The sequence below is a fragment of the Trachemys scripta genome, chromosome 22, assembly GCF_013100865.1.
Source record: "Trachemys scripta elegans isolate TJP31775 chromosome 22, CAS_Tse_1.0, whole genome shotgun sequence".
Classification (NCBI taxonomy): domain Eukaryota; kingdom Metazoa; phylum Chordata; order Testudines; family Emydidae; genus Trachemys; species Trachemys scripta.
In genome coordinates, this window is record NC_048319.1 from 211,512 (window position 1) to 230,025 (window position 18,514).

Genomic DNA, 18,514 nt, shown 5'->3' on the forward strand with positions numbered 1-18,514 from the left:
AGTATGCTGTGTTTGCCTGCCCTTGCCTGCCCTTTTCAGATGCAAGAGCAGTGACCCCAAACAATGGACTATATATGAGCAGAAATACCTGCCAGTACAGTGGGAAGCAGTGAATTTTAAAAAGATTTGGGGGTCATGGTGAATAATCAGCTGAACATGAGCTCCCAGTGTGACGCTGTGACCAAAAAAGCTAATATGATCCTGGGATGGATAAACTGAAATCTCAAGGAGGAGGAGAGAGGATATTTGACACTGGTGCCACTGCTGCTGAATACTGTGTCCAATTCTGGTGTCCACACTTCTAGAAGGATGTTAATAAATTGGAGAGGGTTCAGAAAAGAGTCTTGAGAATGATTAAAGGCGTAGAAAACATGCCTTATAGCAAAAGACTCAAAGAGGTCAATCTATTTAGCTTAATAAAGAGAAGATTAAATGGTGACTTGATTACAGTCTAAGTATCTACATGGGGAACAAATATTTAATAATGGGCTCTTTAATCTAGCAGAGAAAGGTATAACACGATCCAATGGCTGGAAGCTGAAGCTAGACAAATTCAGACTCAAAATAAGGCATACATTTTTATTGTGTAACAATAAATATGGCCTGTGTTATACAGGACACCATACTAGATGATCACAATAGTCCCTTCTGGTCTTGGAATCTAATTATCCATTTACATGTATAAATATGTCTTTTTACAGGTGCATTTCTGGAGACCCCTTTGAAATCCCTTACCAAAGACAGAAGATCAAGGAGAGTCTAGTGACAGTACTCACGTATCACAGTGACAGAGAGCATTCCAGTTTCAAAGTAATTTATGTTTAATGAGATATAATGGGAAATTAATACAAGGGGCGTGATTAAATATAACTAGTTGAACACAGGCTATGGATTCGTTATAGCAGAAAGTTCACCAAGAACAAGATACAGTCTGAGGGGGCACGTCAGGTGATTCTGAGCCAGCCAGCACAGATCCAAAAGTGGATATCAGACCAGGCTAGATAAAAGACGGTTACTCACCGTTGTAACTGTTGTTCTTCGAGATGTGTTGCTCATATCCATTCCATTAGGTGTGTGCGCGCCGCGTGCACGATCGTCGGAAGATTTTCTACCCTAGCAACACCGGCGGGTCGGCTGTGGAGCCCCCTAGAGTGGCGCCTTCATGGCGCTGAATATATACCCCAGCCGACCCGGCGCCCCCTCAGTTCCTTCTTGCCGGCTACTCTGACAGTGGGGACGGGGGACGGGTTTGGAATGGATATGAGCAACACATCTCGAAGAACAACAGTTACAACGGTGAGTAACCGTCTTTTCTTCTTCGAGTGCTTGCTCATATCCATTCCATTAGGTGACTCCCAAGCCCAACTTAGGTGGTGGGGTCGGAGTGAGACATTGCTGTGTGCAAAACCGCTGATCCGAATGCAGCATCGTCCCTGGACTGTTGCACTAGTGCATAGTGAGCTGTAAACGTGTGGACTGATGACCAAACTGCCGCTCTACAAATGTCCTGTATCGGAACATGTGCCAGGAAAGCAGTCGAGGAGGCTTGGGCCCTCGTGGAGTGAGCGGTGAGGTGCGGTGCTGAGACACCTGCCAGGTCATAGCAAGTCCGGATGCAAGACGTAATCCAGGAGGATAGGCGTTGTGAGGAGACCGGTGAGCCTTTCATTCGGTCGGCCACTGCAACGAAGAGTTGCGTCGTCTTTCTAAAGTGCTTTGTGCGGTCAATATAGAAGGCCAGGGCCCTTCGCACGTCCAGGGAATGCAAACGTTGATCCTGGCGAGTGGCATGTGGTTTGGGATAAAAGACCGGGAGAAATATGTCCTGGTTGATATGAAATGGAGAAACCACCTTAGGGAGAAAGGCAGGATGTGGACGAAGCTGCACTTTATCCTTATGGAAAACGGTATAAGGGGGCTCGGATGTAAGCGCCCTGAGTTCAGAAACGCGCCTTGCTGAGGTGATGGCTACGAGGAAGGCTGTCTTCCAGGATAGGTACAGAAGTGAACAGGTGGCCAGTGGCTCGAACGGAGGACCTGTGAGTTTGGAGAGAACCAGATTGAGATCCCACGTCGGGACGAGATGACGCTGTTGTGGGTACGTCCGGTCTAAGCCCTTGAGGAATCTAACAACCATCGGGTTAGAGAATACCGAGGACGCGAGTTCCCCCGGGTGAAAGGCTGATATAGCAGCCAGGTGAACTCTGATTGAAGATATCGCCAACCCTTGCTGTTTTAGGGAGAGGAGATATTCCAATATGAGAGGAATGGGTGCCTGCAACGGGGACGTGGCTCGTTGTTCGCACCAACAGGAGAACCGTTTCCACTTGGCCAAGTACGTGGTCCGTGTTGAGGGCTTCCTACTGCTCAGCAGGATCTGTTGGACAGAGTGCGAGCATTGCCGCTCTGCCTGGGTGAACCATGAAGCAGCCACGCCGTGAGGTGGAGTGATTGCAGGTCGGGGTGACGCAGCCGACCGTGGTCCTGAGATATGAGATCCGGACATAATGGAAGCGGGATCGGTGTCTGAACCGAGAGTTCCAACAGTGTGGTGTACCAATGTTGTCTCGGCCACGCTGGAGCGACCAGAATTACCTGTGCCTGGTCTCTGCGCAATTTGAGCAGTACCTTGTGGACCAGGGGAAACGGAGGGAAGGCATAAAACAGGTGGTCTTTCCAGGGAAGGAGAAACGCATCCGAGAGGGAGCCCGGAGCTCGACCTTGTAGGGAGCAGAACATGTGGCACTTCCTGTTGTCTCGGGATGCAAACAGGTCTATCTGGGGAAACCCCCACTTCTGGAAGACGGAATGTATGATGTCCGGACGGATAGACCACTCGTGCGTCTGGAAGGACCTGCTGAGTCGGTCCACTAGAGTGTTCTGGACTCCAGGGAGGAACGATGCCGTGAGATGGATTGAGTGGGCGATGCAGAAGTCCCACAGGCGAATGGCCTCTTGGCATAGAATTGACGAACGTGCTCCTCCTTGCTTGTTGATGTAAAACATGGCCGTGGTGTTGTCGATGAGAACTAACACACAACGGCCACGTAGGAGATTGAGGAATGCCTGGCACGCCAGGCGCACCGCCATCAATTCCCGAACATTGATATGCAGGGCTAGCTGGGGTGCAGTCCACAGGCCCTGGGTATGGTGTTCGTTGAGATGGGCGCCCCAACCCAGAGATGACGCGTCCGTGACCAGGTGCAGAGAAGGTTGTGGGGCGTGAAATGGCATCCCCTCGCAGACCACATTGTGATCTAGCCACCAGGTGAGGGAGGCCAGGACCGAGTTCGGGACCGTGACCACCATGTTCAGGCTGTCCCGATGTGGACGGTATATTGATGACACCCAGGTCTGGAGTGGGCGAAGCCGAAGTCTGGCATGCCTGGTTACGTACGTGCAGGAAGCCATGTGACCCAGCAGGGTAAGGCACGACCTCACCGTGGTAGTTGAGAAGGCCTGTAGCCCTTGAATGAGGTTCGTGATGGTGCCAAAGCGGTTGTCTGGCAGGATGGCTTGTGCACGTTTGGAGTCGAGAACTGCTCCGATGAATTCTATTCTCTGGGTAGGTTCTAGAGTGGATTTGTCCTTGTTGAGTAGGATGCCCAACTCGTTGAATGTGTGCACTATTGTGTGGACGTGAGCTTGAACTTGCTCCTTGGTGCGACCGCGTACCAGCCAGTCGTCTAGGTACGGGAACACCTGTATCCCCTGTCGACGAAGGTACGCTGCCACGACAGCCATACATTTCGTGAACACTCTTGGGGCCGAGGATAGGCCGAAGGGAAGGACTGCAAACTGGTAGTGCACCGTGTTTACCACGAATCGCAGGAAGCGTCTGTGAGGTGGGTAAATTGTGATGTGAAAGTATGCGTCTTTCATGTCGAGGGCGGCGAACCAGTCTCCAGGATCGAGGGAAGGGATAATGGCCCCCAAAGAGACCATGCGGAACTTCAACTTTACTACGAATTTGTTGAGTTCGCGCAAGTCCAAGATGGGCCGCAGACCTCCTTTGGACTTGGGGATCAGGAAGTAACGGGAATAGAATCCCCTGCCCCTTAACTCTATCGGAACCTCCTCTATGGCCCCCAAGGCCAGGAGCGTAGAGACCTCCTGTATAAGAAGTTGCTCGTGAGAAGGGTCCCTGAAGAGGGACGGGGAAGGGGGGTGGGAGGGGGGGATAGAAGAAAACTGGATAGCATATCCCCTCTCCACCGTGCAGAGGACCCAACGGTCCGAAGTTATAAGGGACCAGGCACGGTGGAAGTGGGAGAGGCGATCCCGAAAGTAGGGGGCTGGATCCTGGTGGATGACTGGGGCGCCGTCCTCGACCGCACCTTCAAAAGTTCTGCCTGGGTCCTGAAGGTGGTCTAGGTGGCCCTTGGTTCTGGCCGGGTTGAGGGCCGGTCCACCTTCTCCTACCACCTCGCCCTCGCCTCCGGGCCGAGTCTTGTCTCTGGCGAGGCGGGGGGGGGTAGAAGCGCTGAGGCTGCGGCCTAAATGGCCTGCGCTGAGGGCCCACAACATGCATCCCGAGGGAGCGCATGATTGTTCTCGAGTCCTTGAGGCTCTGCAGGCGAGAGTCCGTTTTGTCCGAGAACAATCCATGTCCCTCAAAGGGCAGATCCTGTAGGGTTTGCTGCAGCTCCGGAGGCAAACCCGAGACCTGGAGCCAGGAGATCCTCCGCATAGCGATACCCGAAGCCAGGGTCCGCGCAGCCGAGTCTGCTATGTCCAAGGAGGCCTGCAAGGAGGTTCGAGCCACCTTCTTACCTTCCTCTACCATGGCTCCAAACTCTTCCCTGGACTCTTGGGGAATCAACTCCTTAAACTTCCCCATAGAGTTCCAGGAGTTAAAATTGTAGCGGCTCAGTAGCGCCTGTTGGTTCGCCGCTCTAAGTTGCAGCCCTCCGGCTGAGTAAACCTTACGGCCAAACAAATCGAGCCGCTTAGCCTCTTTTGATTTAGGCGCTGCAGCCTGCTGGCCGTGTCGCTCTCGTGCGTTCACTGATGCCACCACCAGTGAACACGGTTGGGGGTGGGTATACAAGTACCCGTAGTCCTTAGATGGGACAAAGTATTTCCTTTCCACCCCTCTCGCTGTGGGTGGGATAGAGGCAGGAGTTTGCCATATCGTATCCGCATTAGATTGTATCGTGCGGATCAGGGGTAACGCTACCCTCGATGGGGCATCCGCTCCGAGGATATTCACTATTGGGTCGTGCACCTCCACTACCTCCTCCGCCTGCAGGTCCATATTACGGGCCATCCTGCGCAGAAGATCCTGGTGAGCCCGAAGATCTATTGGAGGTGGGCCCGTGCACGATGTGCCCGCCACTGCCTCGTCCGGCGAAGAAGAGGAAGATGCCTCCGGTGGAACAGGATCCAAAGGCTGGTCCTGGTCTCCCTGTTCCTGGGCCGGAGCATCACCTGCGCCTGGGTCCAGGGCGTCAGGCGGTGCGGACACGGAAGCCTCCATGTCCCCTGGTGGAGGCCGAGAGATGGTGGACTCCGGGGCCCTTCTGACGGAGTGACTCGAGCGAGAGGTCGAGGGTATTGGAGCCCCTTGCTCCTGATGGTACGCCCACGGGGTCCAGAACGACCAGTGAGATGGGCCATGAGAATGGTCCTCTGTCATCTCCCGCCAATGGCCCAAGTCCTGTTCCTCGGCTTGCCCTTGAGGGGGATATGCCGATCTCGAGAGGTCCTCCGAGGAGTGGGACACCGATCTCGATGGCCACGGCGGTGCCGAGAGCGTCGAGACGATTCCCGTGGGCTGCGGTGCCGCACGGTGCCGGTCCGGAGATGATCTATCTCTACGCGGTGCCGGCGATCGGTGCCGGGACCGCGACCGGTGCCGATGACCTCGTCGGTGCCGGGAGTCAGATCTGGACCTCGACGAGGACCTGGAGTATGCCCGGTGCCGGGAGCGGCCTCTCGACGTCGAGCGTCGACCGTAGCGGTGCCGAGAACTACGTCTCGACGTTGATCGGTGCCGACGATCATAGCGGTGCCGAGACGTAGAGCGGTGCCGCGAAGAAGATCTTGGCCGCGAGTACGACCGGTGCCGAGGCGATATTCGGTGCCGGGACTGCGAGCGGCGTGGGGACCTGCTTCGGGACCTGGATCGGTGCCGAGGTTCCAGCCCTTGCGATGGAGGGCGCATCAAGGCAGGTTTCCCCCTCGACTGGACCGGGCGAGTCAACGGTGCCTTCGGTGCCGGTGGTTGGGGCGGTGCCGGCTCTGTGAGAGCTATTAAGTCTCTCGCCGCCTTGAAGGTCTCCGGAGTCGACGGGAGGCACTGTATAACCGCCGGTCTCGGTGGAGACCCTATCTGCACCGGACTCAACGGCTTCGGCGCCGGAGTCGACGGTGCTGGAGGCACCTGTTTCCGGTGCTCCACCGGCGGACGCGGCTCTACCCCCGGCACTGGGGGAGCCGGCGTCTTCGGCACGGAGGCCCCCGTCTTATGGGCTTTTTTATGCCCTGGGGATAATGAACGGCGCCTAGGCACTTGCTGTGCTTGCGGTGCCGACAAGGTCCGGTGCCGGGGAGGCTTGTCCGACGCCACTCGCGTGGTCGTCGTGGCCGGTGCCGCCGGGGCACTGCGCACCGAGGCGCTAGGTGCTGGGGCCTGACTTGTAGATGGAGCGTCAGGACTAAGTGCCGCCTCCATCAGAAGTTGCCGGAGCCGAAAGTCCCGCTCCTTCTTGGTCCTTGGTCTGAAGGCCTTACAGATCTTGCACTTATCTGTTTGATGGGACTCTCCCAGGCACTTCAGACAGGAGTCGTGCGGGTCGCTCGTGGGCATATGTTTAGCGCAGGAGGCGCACTGCTTGAAGCCGGGAGCTTTGGGCATGAGCCCGGACCCGCGGCCGGGGGAGAAAGGGGGAGACGACCCCCTTAATCCCCTAAACTAGTATAACAACTAAACAACTTCTATGAACTATTTTAACTATTTAACACTAAAACTGTAACTAACTATAACTGCTAATAACGAACGAAGCTAGGGAGAGTGGAGATCAGCTATGCCGCGCTCCACAGTTCCAACGACCGTCAGGGGCGGTAAGAAGGAACTGAGGGGGCGCCGGGTCGGCTGGGGTATATATTCAGCGCCATGAAGGCGCCACTCTAGGGGGCTCCACAGCCGACCCGCCGGTGTTGCTAGGGTAGAAAATCTTCCGACGATCGTGCACGCGGCGCGCACACACCTAATGGAATGGATATGAGCAAGCACTCGAAGAAGAATGAATGTGCTGATTCACTGCATTTCTAGGGCAGCCTCCACAAGATGGGCTCCAACACTCCTTAGACAGAAACCAGTGGGGAAGGCAGTAGTGACATTGCTGCTGGCCTCTGCTGGGATGAATCACAGGGACAGGGGCAAGCCAATGCATATCACCCCTGTGCCTGCAGAGGTGAATCTGGCACAAGACCAATTTTGCACAAATCAGTTCAGTTCAAGTAGAAATCATAGTGTTTGTGTCCTCTAGCTAAGGATAGCTAGAGACCTTTTATTGGTACTTTATTTTTTCTGAATAACGAAGGGATAAGGTACATACAAACCACGTAAGTACTTTTCACACAATGTTTGTGTGTTTGTTTTATCAACTACATGATAAAGGAAGAGTATAAACTGACAGTAATAAGACCAAGTTTTAGATTTGTCTGATCTGAACTGATATTTGTTCACCTCTTAGAAAGATCTTTACCACATACATGTTTTTGAATTAAACGGACTAACGAGCAAGGTAAGAAACAACGGAAGTTCCTCTTCTGTTACTTGTTTTGTGAACAGGATTTCCATCATAACACTCATTTGTATCTCTTGCAAGCATCACAGAACATTACTATGTAATTTCTCATGTTTTAAGAAACCACTGATGATTGCCAGTGTGGAAGGAAGGGAGGAGTTTAACTGTGCATTAGTACGTGAGGCTCATTTGCTTTCCAAAAGAACAACTTTATTTCCTCTATAGTCTAACAGAAGAGCATTGCTCCTGGTAAATTTTCTGTATTCACATAACAGGAGAAATTCAGATACTTAAGATGCTACTCTTTCAAAAAGCTAAATAAAAGCAATGTTCTCTTGTCTAAATTCAAAATAAATTCAAATTAATGTAGCCTATTACAGCTGAAAATATAGGAAAAATAGGCAGTACTCTAAGTCAACCACCTTCTAAGGTAGTCTGCATAAAAACTTTCTTTGTGGAGGAGGAGATACAAATCAAGGTAATATCTTTGACTGCCATTCCCTGTCTTTGTTAGAATTACACTGTATTTACTAGGAATAATCAAGTTTAGGCAAGGAAGACATGGAAAGAAGCCACACTTAAAAAAAACACTAAATACGCCTCATCTGTATTATCTGTTGGCCTCATTCCACTTTACAGATCCCTTTTAAATTTTGAATTATTTTGTTCAGACCCTTTTCCAGAAAGAAAGATCAAATACAATATTCTCTAATCAATAACATACTTCCTATGAAAATTGACAAAAAAATACAACACTTCACCACACGCAGCATTCTAGATGGCAAAGAGATTACCTTTTGTTGCACAGTATATTCTCTCTCACTGCTCATCAGTGTTCTGGTGGTCTATTTTATTATATATGTAATGTATTATTATTTCTATTTTAAATTCTTGGAAGGCTCTTAGATACTATGGTGATAGAGACCCTATAAGTAGATAGTTATGGGACTAACTGCTTCAAGGACCTTGCTAAAAATTACTCAATCCTTTTTGATGGTCAGTATTAATCAATACTCAGACCTGCAATGCTCCAAAATGCCTTATCAATTGGAAACCAATTTTTTTAAGTATCTAACAGATCTTTCTGAGCAGTAAAACCAAAATGGCAGCTGAAAACTAGTGTTAGAAGATTTAATGGCTGCTTTAATGCAGGATTCCATAAAGGTGGCAAGAATTAAATTTATTCCACTGTTTGCACAAAGATTTTGCTTTATTAAATAATACTTCCCGAACACTGATTTCAGTCTGGGGATACAGGCATGGTTTACAACAAATGAGAACCTACAGTACCATCTGGAGTACATCCATAAGGGTGCTGCCTCTTTTTAAGTGGGGAGGTAGAGATTAGCTAACCTGCAGTGCCAACCAAATAAGCAATTCTGCTTTGTAAGTTGAATAGGTGTGAGAACTGCAAAGAAAAAGTGTCAGACAAGACCAAAATGTAATGTAAGGGAACTGTATGACCCACACTTAAAACGTATGGGGGTTACTGTGGCAGACTGACAATTTCCTGCAATATCCTAAATGAAATTTATTGAATTAAGTGAAATCTTACTGAATGAGGTTTAATATCTCTGGGTTGATTATTTAAAAATGTAATTGTGTATGTGCTATTGTGGAATTGTATGCAACTCCTCTAAGAAGAAGGGGATGCTAATATAATTCCTCCAGTTATCAGCTGTTTGAAGCCAGCCCCTGGAGAGATATATGCATATACCAATTAAACTGGATTCTCCAAGGACCAACAGACAAAGAAAAGCTTTTTGGATAAACAGCCTTATCTTAAACAGGCTCAGGGCTGCCTTCTTGATCCAGCAAATGGATAGAACCTCTCATGGAGGGCCCCAATCCTTATGGAAATATTAGAAGGACCTGGCCTACCAAGGCCCCTTAAGGAATACCGTAGCTGAAGTCGACATATCTTATTCCGACTTACCTCCCATCCCGGGATTGACGGCCGCGGCTCCCCCGTCGACTCCGCTACCGCCGCTAGCTCCGGTGGAGTTCCGGAGTCGACAGGGAGCGCGTTTGGGGATCGATATATTGCGTCTTAACGAGACGAGATATATCGATTCCCAATAAATCGATCGCTATCCGCCAATACAGCTGGTAGTCTGGACGTACCCAAGTGCTTACTCTGAGCTGAAGCAATGATGAACTTGAAACCATAAATTTCAAGGTGAGGTGTTGAAGGACTGGTCTTGCCAGAGCCCATGTTAGAATTAGTGTGATCTCTGGTAAGCTTATTAGCATGCAGATAGGACCTTTTATTGTTTTTAATATGTTTCCTCTGTAGTGCTTTTATTTTAAGAATAATATAGCGTGCTTAAAAAGAGCTGTGTGGTATCTATAATTGTGAGGAATCATACTCTTAACCATCTCTGAAGAGAAAGCAAACTAGTGTGTTTGGGCACCTGATCTCTGCTGGGAACAACACAGTAAAGGCAGGGAACAGTGCAGCCTGGAAATACCATGGTCAGAAGGGAGTCAGACGCAGGTCTCTGCCGAAGAAAGGCAATGGCTGGGGAGCTAGAACCCTGAGAGTGGGTGCCTTGCTGGACTATTGAGGGGAAATACACATTCAGTTGTCCTGAACTGTGACAGTTACAATATCTATCTTGATCTTGTAAAATGCTCGTTACCATAGTAAAAAAAAGTATTTCTAGAAATTCTGGATGCTTGACCCATACATTTTTATGTTACAGAAAATCTGGTGCCAGAGTTTAGAGACCAAACTGGAAGCATGTTTGTGTCAGGATTATGCTTTTTTCTGTGAGCTAACCAAAAATGAAATATACCACAGCTTGATAAAAGTGGACTTGAAACTAACAGCTATGAAGTGTCTCCCATTTGTAAAACAATTTCACCAGCATCTGAATGGCTTAGAAAATGAAATCTTGGGACAGCAAATGACCTGAAGCGGAACAACATACTAAAACAAGGTTTATAGTTTTAGCTCAACCTATTCAGTAGATTCATTCGCATTTAGGTATCTCTCAAACAGAAACTGACCCATACTCTCAGAAGCACCTCTGAACTGAACTAATGCAAAAATGTGTAGACACATCTTGCCATTTACTGAAAATCTGATATTTAGTCCCAAGTACTGCAGGTCTGAATCAGCTACTGATCTTCTTAGAATTTGGGCTGACCGAGGTCAACAAGACAGAAAATCGTAAATTCCTCTTTATCTTGACAAAGAAGATGGGAAAACTGGGGGAATTGGCTACTAGGAAAAAAATGTACTTACCACTAGGTGGCTTGGGTCGTGGAGGAACATTTTTCTTCGGTGGGAGAGCTGGAGTGTCTGGCTTACTTTTAAAAGGGTCATCTGAGAATCCCATCCCTCCAAAAGAGGAGGTGAAAGGGTCTGAAGCTGTGGGCTACGAGATAAAGGAAAGGTAAACATATGCAGATAGTGAAGATGACCTGTTAACTTTATAGAAAGTAACTGAAAATTATTAACTCCTGTTTGAATTGACTCAGAAAAATGATAAGGACTAAAATTCACAAAAGCACCTTAGAATCATAGAATATCAGGGTTGGAAGGGACCTCAGGAGATCATCTAGTCCAATTCCCTGCTCAAAGCAGGACCAATCCCCAACTACATCATCCCAGCCATGGCTTTGTCAAGCCTGACCTTAAAAACCTCTAAGTGACTAGGGAGTCTGAGTTCCATTTTCAAAAACACCTAACTCCTAATAATTTTCATTGGTACTTAGACCTTAAGTCACCTAAGGCACTTTTTACAATTTTTATCCCTAGAAAAATCCTGACAAGAGAGAAAGGGCACTTGGGGAATAATAAGGAGAAAGAATGGGAAATAAAACTGTATTTTAATCCGATTTTTATCTTATCCTTCTGTACAGAAACAGTAACTAATCTGGTATTTGGAGTAACCTCTACCTGTTCTCGGGAGCCAAAAAATCTTCCCGCGTTATATTGAACTTGCTTTGATCCACCGGAGTGTGCAGCCCTGCCCCCCCCAGAGCACTGCTTTACTGCGTTCTATCCGAATTCGTGTTATATTGGGATAGAGGTGTACTGAATGCAGTAAAATGTACTCAATGTGTACATACCAATTGAAAATTTCATATATAAAAAAAGGACTATTTCACAGCTGTCACATCACAGCTTTTATACACCACAGCTTTTATGCAGCAAAGAGTCCTGAGGCACCTTATAGACTAACAGACGTATAGGAGCATGAGCTTTCATGGGTGAATACCCACGAAAGCTCATGCTCCTATACGTCTGTTAGTCTGTAAGGTGCCACAGGACTCTTTGCTGCTTTTACAGATCCAGACTAACACGGCTACCCCTTTGATACTTGACACTTCTTTTATGTTCACATACACACACACTTGTTCCTAAGGGTTTGTCTATACATAGAGTTAGTACATGGCAAGCTGGGGTGTAAATCTCTAGTGCACTAACTGACCCCATGGACCCTTCTACTGCACACTAAAAGATCTGTAGCATACAACCCTGCCAGAACAAGAGATGCAAAACCTGCAGACATATTTCCACTGCTACAATGATCATCCCAAACACACCTCTCAAGATCCATGAATCCTACACATGCCTATCACAACTTGTGGTGTACCTCATCCAGTGCACTAAATGCCCCAACTACTATGGGGGTGAAACAAGACAATCACTATGCTCTCAAATGAACTCACACAAGAAAATGATAAAAGAGAAGAACACCCTATCATCTGTGGGTGAACACTTTTCACAAAATGATCACTCTATATCTGACCTATCAGTCCGCATCCTGAAAGGAAACCTGCATTGCCGTTTCAAAAGAAGAGCCTGAGAGCTTAAATTCATTACTCTGCTAGACACTAAAAATCATGGACTAAACAGTGACACTGGATTTATGACTTATTACAACTATCTGTAACCCACTAACCCCCCCTTTTTGTCCTATGACTGCAGAGGCGTTAACAGGCCATTCTACCTTGAGTGGTCCCTTATAATATGTGCTAACTACTTATGCTAAACAATCTGTTCCACCTTTCCTAGGCCTGAAGACGACCTCAGTAAGTTTGTCTACACAGCAAACAGACACCAGCAGCTGAGCAGTGCCAGCAGACTCTGGGTTGCGGGCAGGGGCGGCGAGTTGTATGGGCCCGTGCTCCACCAATATGAGATCACGGGGCCCGGCTCTCAAAGTTCGGAGCCGGGTCTCTCCCCTGGCCCCACCTACCACCCCCAAGCAATGTAAAAGGGCCCAGGGCCCCCGCTGCCACCACTGGCAGACGGCATATCCCTGTGGCCCGTGGGGGCGGGGGGAGAAGAAGGTGTGTCTGCGCGCTACCCCCACCCCAAGCTACGGCCAAATGGGAGCTGCAGGGGTGGTGCCTGTGGGCAGCGGTGTGTGGAGACCTCTCTGACCCTCTGCCTAGGAGCTGCTGCAAGAGGGGTGTGCGTGTTGCTTTCGGGAGCCGCCCAAGGTAAATGCTGCACCCCTCATCCTCTCCCGCCCCCCCAATCTCCTGCCCCCAAAATCCCTCCCAGAGCCTGCACCCTAACCCCCTATCCCAGCCCACACCCCACAACCAAACTCCCTCCCAGAGCCCACCCCCGTAAAGGACCCTGCCAACCATTTAAAAATAAATATATAAAAAATGATTCCACACTGATTTATTCATTGTTATACTGCATAAGAACATAAGAAAGGCCGTACCGGGTCAGACCAAAGGTCCATCTAGCCCAGTATCCTGTCTACCGACAGTGGCCAATGCCAGGTGCCCCAGAGGGAGTGAACCTAACAGGCACTGATCAAGTGATCTCTCTCCTGCCATCCATCTCCATCCTCTGACAGAGGGAGGCTAGGGACACCATTCCTTACCGTCCTGGCTAATAGCCATTAATGGACTTAACCTCCATGAATTTATCCAGTTCTCTTTTAAACGCTGTTATAGTCCTAGCCTTCACAACTTTCTCAGGTAAGGAGTTCCACAAGTTGACTGTGCGCTGTGTGAAGAACTTCTTCCTTTGATTTGTTTTAAACCTGCTGCCTATTAATTTCATTTGATGACCCCTAGTTCTTGTATTATGGGAATAAGTAAATAACTTTTCCTTATCCACTTTCTCCACATCACTGATGATTTTATTTACCTCTATCATATCCCCCCTTAGTCTCCTCTTTTCCAAGCTGAAAAGTCCTAGCCTCTAATCTCTCCTCATATGGGACCCGTTCCAAACCCTTAATAATTTTAGTTGCCCTTTTCTGGCCCTTTTCTAGTGCCAGTACATCTTTTTTGAGATGAGGAGACCACATCTGTACGCAGTATTCGAGATGAGGGTGTACCATCGATTTATAGAAGGGCAATAATATATTCTCCGTCTTATTCTCTATCCCCTTTTTAATGGTTCCCAACATCCTGTTTGCTTTTTTGACCGCCTCTGCACACCGCGTGGACATTTTCAGAGAACTATCCACGATGACTCCAAGATCTTTTTCCTGATTTGTTGTAGCTAAATTAGCCCCCTTCATATTGTATGTATAGTTGGGGTTATTTTTCCCAATGTGCATTACTTTACATTTATCCACATTAAATTTCATTTGCCATTTTGTTGCCCAATCACTTAGTTTTGTGAGATCTTTTTGAAGTTCTTAACAGTCTGCTTTGGTCTTAACTAGTTTAGTATCAGCTGCAAACTTTGCCACCTCACTGTTTACCCCTTTCTCCAGATCATTTATGAATAAGTTGAATAGGATCGGTCCAAGGACTGACCCTTGGGGAACACCACTAGTTACCCCTCTCCATTCTGAGAATTTACCATTTAGTCCTACCCTTTGTTCCCTGTCTTTTAACCAGTTCTCAATCCATGAAAGGACCTTCCCTTTTATCCCATGGCAGCTTAATTTACATAAGAGCTTTTGGTGAGGGACCTTGTCAAAGGCTTTCTGGAAATCTAAGTACACTATGTCCACTGGATCCCCCTTGTCCACATGTTTGTTGACCCCTTCAAAGAATTCTAATTGATTAGTAAGACACGATTTCCCTTTACAGAAACCATGTTGACTATTGCTCAACAGTTTATGTTTTTCTATGTGTCGGACAATTTTATTCTTAACTATTGTTTCGACTAATTTGCCCGGTACAGACGTTAGACTTACCGGTCTGTAATTGCCGGGATCACCTCTAGTTTTATCATGTTTTGAAACGTATGTTAAATTTTGATTCTGCAACAAAAAAGGAGTTCTGTAGGTAAAGCACTGGAAGGCTCAAGCTCCCAGGGAGACCCTTCTGAGAGTTCTGCTATTTAAAACCAAACATCCTGCTATTTGTAGAGGCTGCTGCCACCCAGTGGAGGAAAAAAGCTTTATAAGCAAAACAAGACACAAAGGAATTATTATTTTGGCCACAAAGACATTCTGATTTTAAAATTGCTTGAAAATGTATCTTTAAATGTTTTCTTTTCTTTCCCTATTTATGAAAATCCCTTAGAAAATAAAATCTATTCCTACCCAATATTTTCTCTAAAGTGCACACACATTCAACTTGTCATTGTAAGGCTGACAGTAAAGGTTGGGTGACTGACATTCATTTTAACTCTCCAAAAAGAATCTTGGAAAAAATGACATGGACTTTGTGAAGTTTTAATTTGTGATGTCTGTTTAAGTACAGGAGTCCCCCTCAAAAGTTGGACTTTCTGGAGAAATTTCAAGAAATGTTCACTTTTAAATGTTTCCTCTGGAAAAAAAAGTTAGCAAATTTTTGACCAAATCAGTAACAAAGTTATGTTATGTTAAAATTTGGAGAGTAAATTCAAATACAGAAAGTCAAATGAAGGGATATGAATCCTGTTTTCCATGTAAATCTCAACGCAACCTTAACTACGGAACCACCAGAGTAACTCAATAATAATCATTTGGTCATCTAAATTACACTAGAACACTGACACGCCCTTCTATCACTCCCCCCAAAAAATCTAGAGATTTTGGTGGGACAAACAAGTTATTAAAAGCCTACTGTGTCCAAAATAATTATATCATTAGTCCCTTTCAGAGGGTTTTTCCAAATGTGACTGCAAGATTTTGCTTGTTTCAATATAATGCTATTTTTTTCTTCACACAAATGAAGAATTAAATTAAAAATAAAAATGAAAAAATGTTTATAGAGAAGGACTGATGCGTCCTTTGGTAACATTTACCTTTGACATCTGGCTAAAATCTGCAAAGCCCTCATTGCTACTGAAGGCACCACTTCCAAACGGGTCTAATGTTCCAAAAGGATCTGCAACAAGTATAGAACAAAGCTATATGGTTTTTATTTTGTTTAATATAATACCTAGACAGAGGAAAAATCTACTGTCACTAAAGTAGATCACCAGACAAATTAAAAAAGGAGACCAACATTAAAAAGCCCTCTTAATACTAGTGCCAATAGCACAAATTATTTAATAAATTCACAGGAGTCATGTTTTTCTTTATGACGCAGTCAAAATCATGACAAAGTCTCTTTAAATATGAGCTGACACCTACAACATGGTTTCATAAAACATTTGCTATAAAATACTATCAAGTCAGCAATCATGACTTTAGTGAACTAAAAGAATGATAATTTTTTTTCCCTTGGGTGAAAAATTTGGCAGTAACAAGACATGAACTGTTACCAAGAGGGAAAGATATAAGGAGAGAAGCTCAATTAGTTGAACTTCCATCTGTTCACTCCATTCAAGCTCTCTTTTGTAGGCCACAGTTTCTTTTTAATGCTGTTCATTCAGACTTCGTCTGTTACTTAAAGGCTTGTTTACATGGAGAACCCAGGAAAATTAATCTGAATTACCAGAAGGTATGAATTTGAAGCTGAATTTAAACCACATTAAACCTCTGTGTGAACACCCTCATTCAGAATTAAAGTGGCCTTAATTTGGTTTAGTTAAGATAAATCAAATTCAGACTCCTTTAATTCTGAAAGATGGTGTTCACACAGGGGTTTAAATAATCCACTTTAAAGTCATACCTTTAATTAATTTGGATTAATTTTCCTGGGTTTCCCCATGTAGACAAGCCCAAGACTACTCAGACCACATTCCAACTCTCTCAAACATTCCTTTCTCAAGCATTGTTTTTCCAAAGGATAGAAAATAGTATCTCTAAATTCCTGTTTATTTCTAGTATCCTAGTTTTTAAATTCTGTTCCTCAATTAAATTGTTCATATTGGTTATGGACTCATCAACTTTAGCAAACTCTTCCATGATCTTGAAAACTTCTATAAGTCACCCTGAAATCTTTTTTACCCATGAGAATCAGACATGCTCAAATGACACACGTTCTTAATGAAGGTGTCACATCCAGAGGAGAAGGGGAGAAAAAGGGGTAGCACATGAAAATTCTCCCCTCATGGAGGATTTTTCCATATTCTGCCACTGGGTGAGGTGTGTGGTTTTCCTACCTGAGGAGGTCCAGGTAGTTTGGTCCTCAGAAGCTATGGATGTTGAGAGACCTGCTAGAAGGACAGAGCCGTCTGCATCCAGACCCTCTGCACTAGCTGTATATCTCCCGGCTCCCTGGTTCCACTGGAGTCACATTGCCAGGGACTGCCCTGCCCATAGGCTGCCCTTGGAATTCCCCACTTAAAGAGGAATTCCCCAAAAGAGTTAATGTTGCCTCAGGTTGGATTAATTTATCTCCTGTTTCTTCACTGCTTGCTTAGAAGAAAGGTTAGGAGCAATGCATAGCGCAATGTGTGGAGGATCCCTCGATAGTCTGTAATAAGTACACTGTGATGATGTATCCCATAGAATTGCAGTCTGCTTTTGCTATTCCGAGGCTTGAGGGTGAACTCTGTACGATTTCCAGTGCTGGTGCGAGCCCATTGGGGGTTCTAAGGAGGAATATTTTTGGGGGCCCCCCACAACACATACTAATAATTAATAGGGGGTCCCCTTGAGCTGCTCAGGGCCCCAAGCAATTGCTTGGTCTGCTTATGCTTACGCACTGGCTCTAGCAATCTCCAAATTTTAACTGATATACTTGTGTTTCAAAAAGGCAGCAGAATTTACAGTGCATTTTACAGGAAGAAAATACTTCCCTCTTACCTGGGCCTTTTGAAGAGATACTTGAAGATGTGAAAGGATCACGACTGTCAAAGGGGTCAGGCTAAATGAGGAGGAAAGAAGAAATGGCTTGTTAATAATTTTAATGTATTCTGCACTTACCTTTCTGTGTATACCAAAATCTTCAATACATTATGAAAACTGCTATTCTAGGCCAAATTAATCTCTAGTACAGTTCTCATTAAAGAAACAGTAGCTATAGGTACTCATCAGCTCTGAAAATCTGGCCACTTATTTAGCTGCATATCTTTAGGCACTGAAGTTTGAAAATGTTGCCCTATGCTTGTAAATAGAAAGGAATTCTCTGAAACACATTTTCACCATAAGGATACCATTATTCTGCTATTAGTAGGGCCCTACCAAATTCACAGCTGTGAAAAACGTGTCATGGACTCTGAAATCTGGTCTTTTGTGTACTTTTACCATATAATATACAGATTTCACAGGGGAGACCAGAGTTTCTCAAACTGTGGGTCCTGACCCAAAACAGGATGTGTGTGTTGGGGGGAGGGGGGACTGCAAGGCTATTGTAGGGGAGGGATCATGCTATTGCCACCCTTACTTCTACACTGCCTTCAGAGCTGGGCGGCCAGAAAGCAGCGTCTGCTCACCGGACGCCCAGTTCTGAAGGCAGCATTGCCAGCAGCAGCACAGAAGTAAGTGTAGCAATGGGAGGCCAGA

At 46.4% G+C, this 18,514-nt stretch overlaps 1 protein-coding gene across 4 annotated transcripts in view; it reads right to left on the bottom strand.

The window, feature by feature from the left end:
* EPS15L1 (epidermal growth factor receptor pathway substrate 15 like 1) overlaps positions 1-18,514 on the bottom strand; it is a 78,571-nt gene that overhangs the window by 19,889 nt on the left and 40,168 nt on the right. For all 4 annotated transcript variants that reach the window (XM_034755089.1, XM_034755088.1, XM_034755091.1 and 1 more), the window contains 3 exons: positions 17,816-17,876; positions 15,925-16,007; positions 11,005-11,137 (listed from right to left, as the gene is read on the bottom strand). In XM_034755089.1, the coding sequence (XP_034610980.1) occupies positions 11,005-11,137; positions 15,925-16,007; positions 17,816-17,876 (277 nt within the window). The remainder of the gene's footprint in view (positions 1-11,004; positions 11,138-15,924; positions 16,008-17,815; positions 17,877-18,514) is intronic.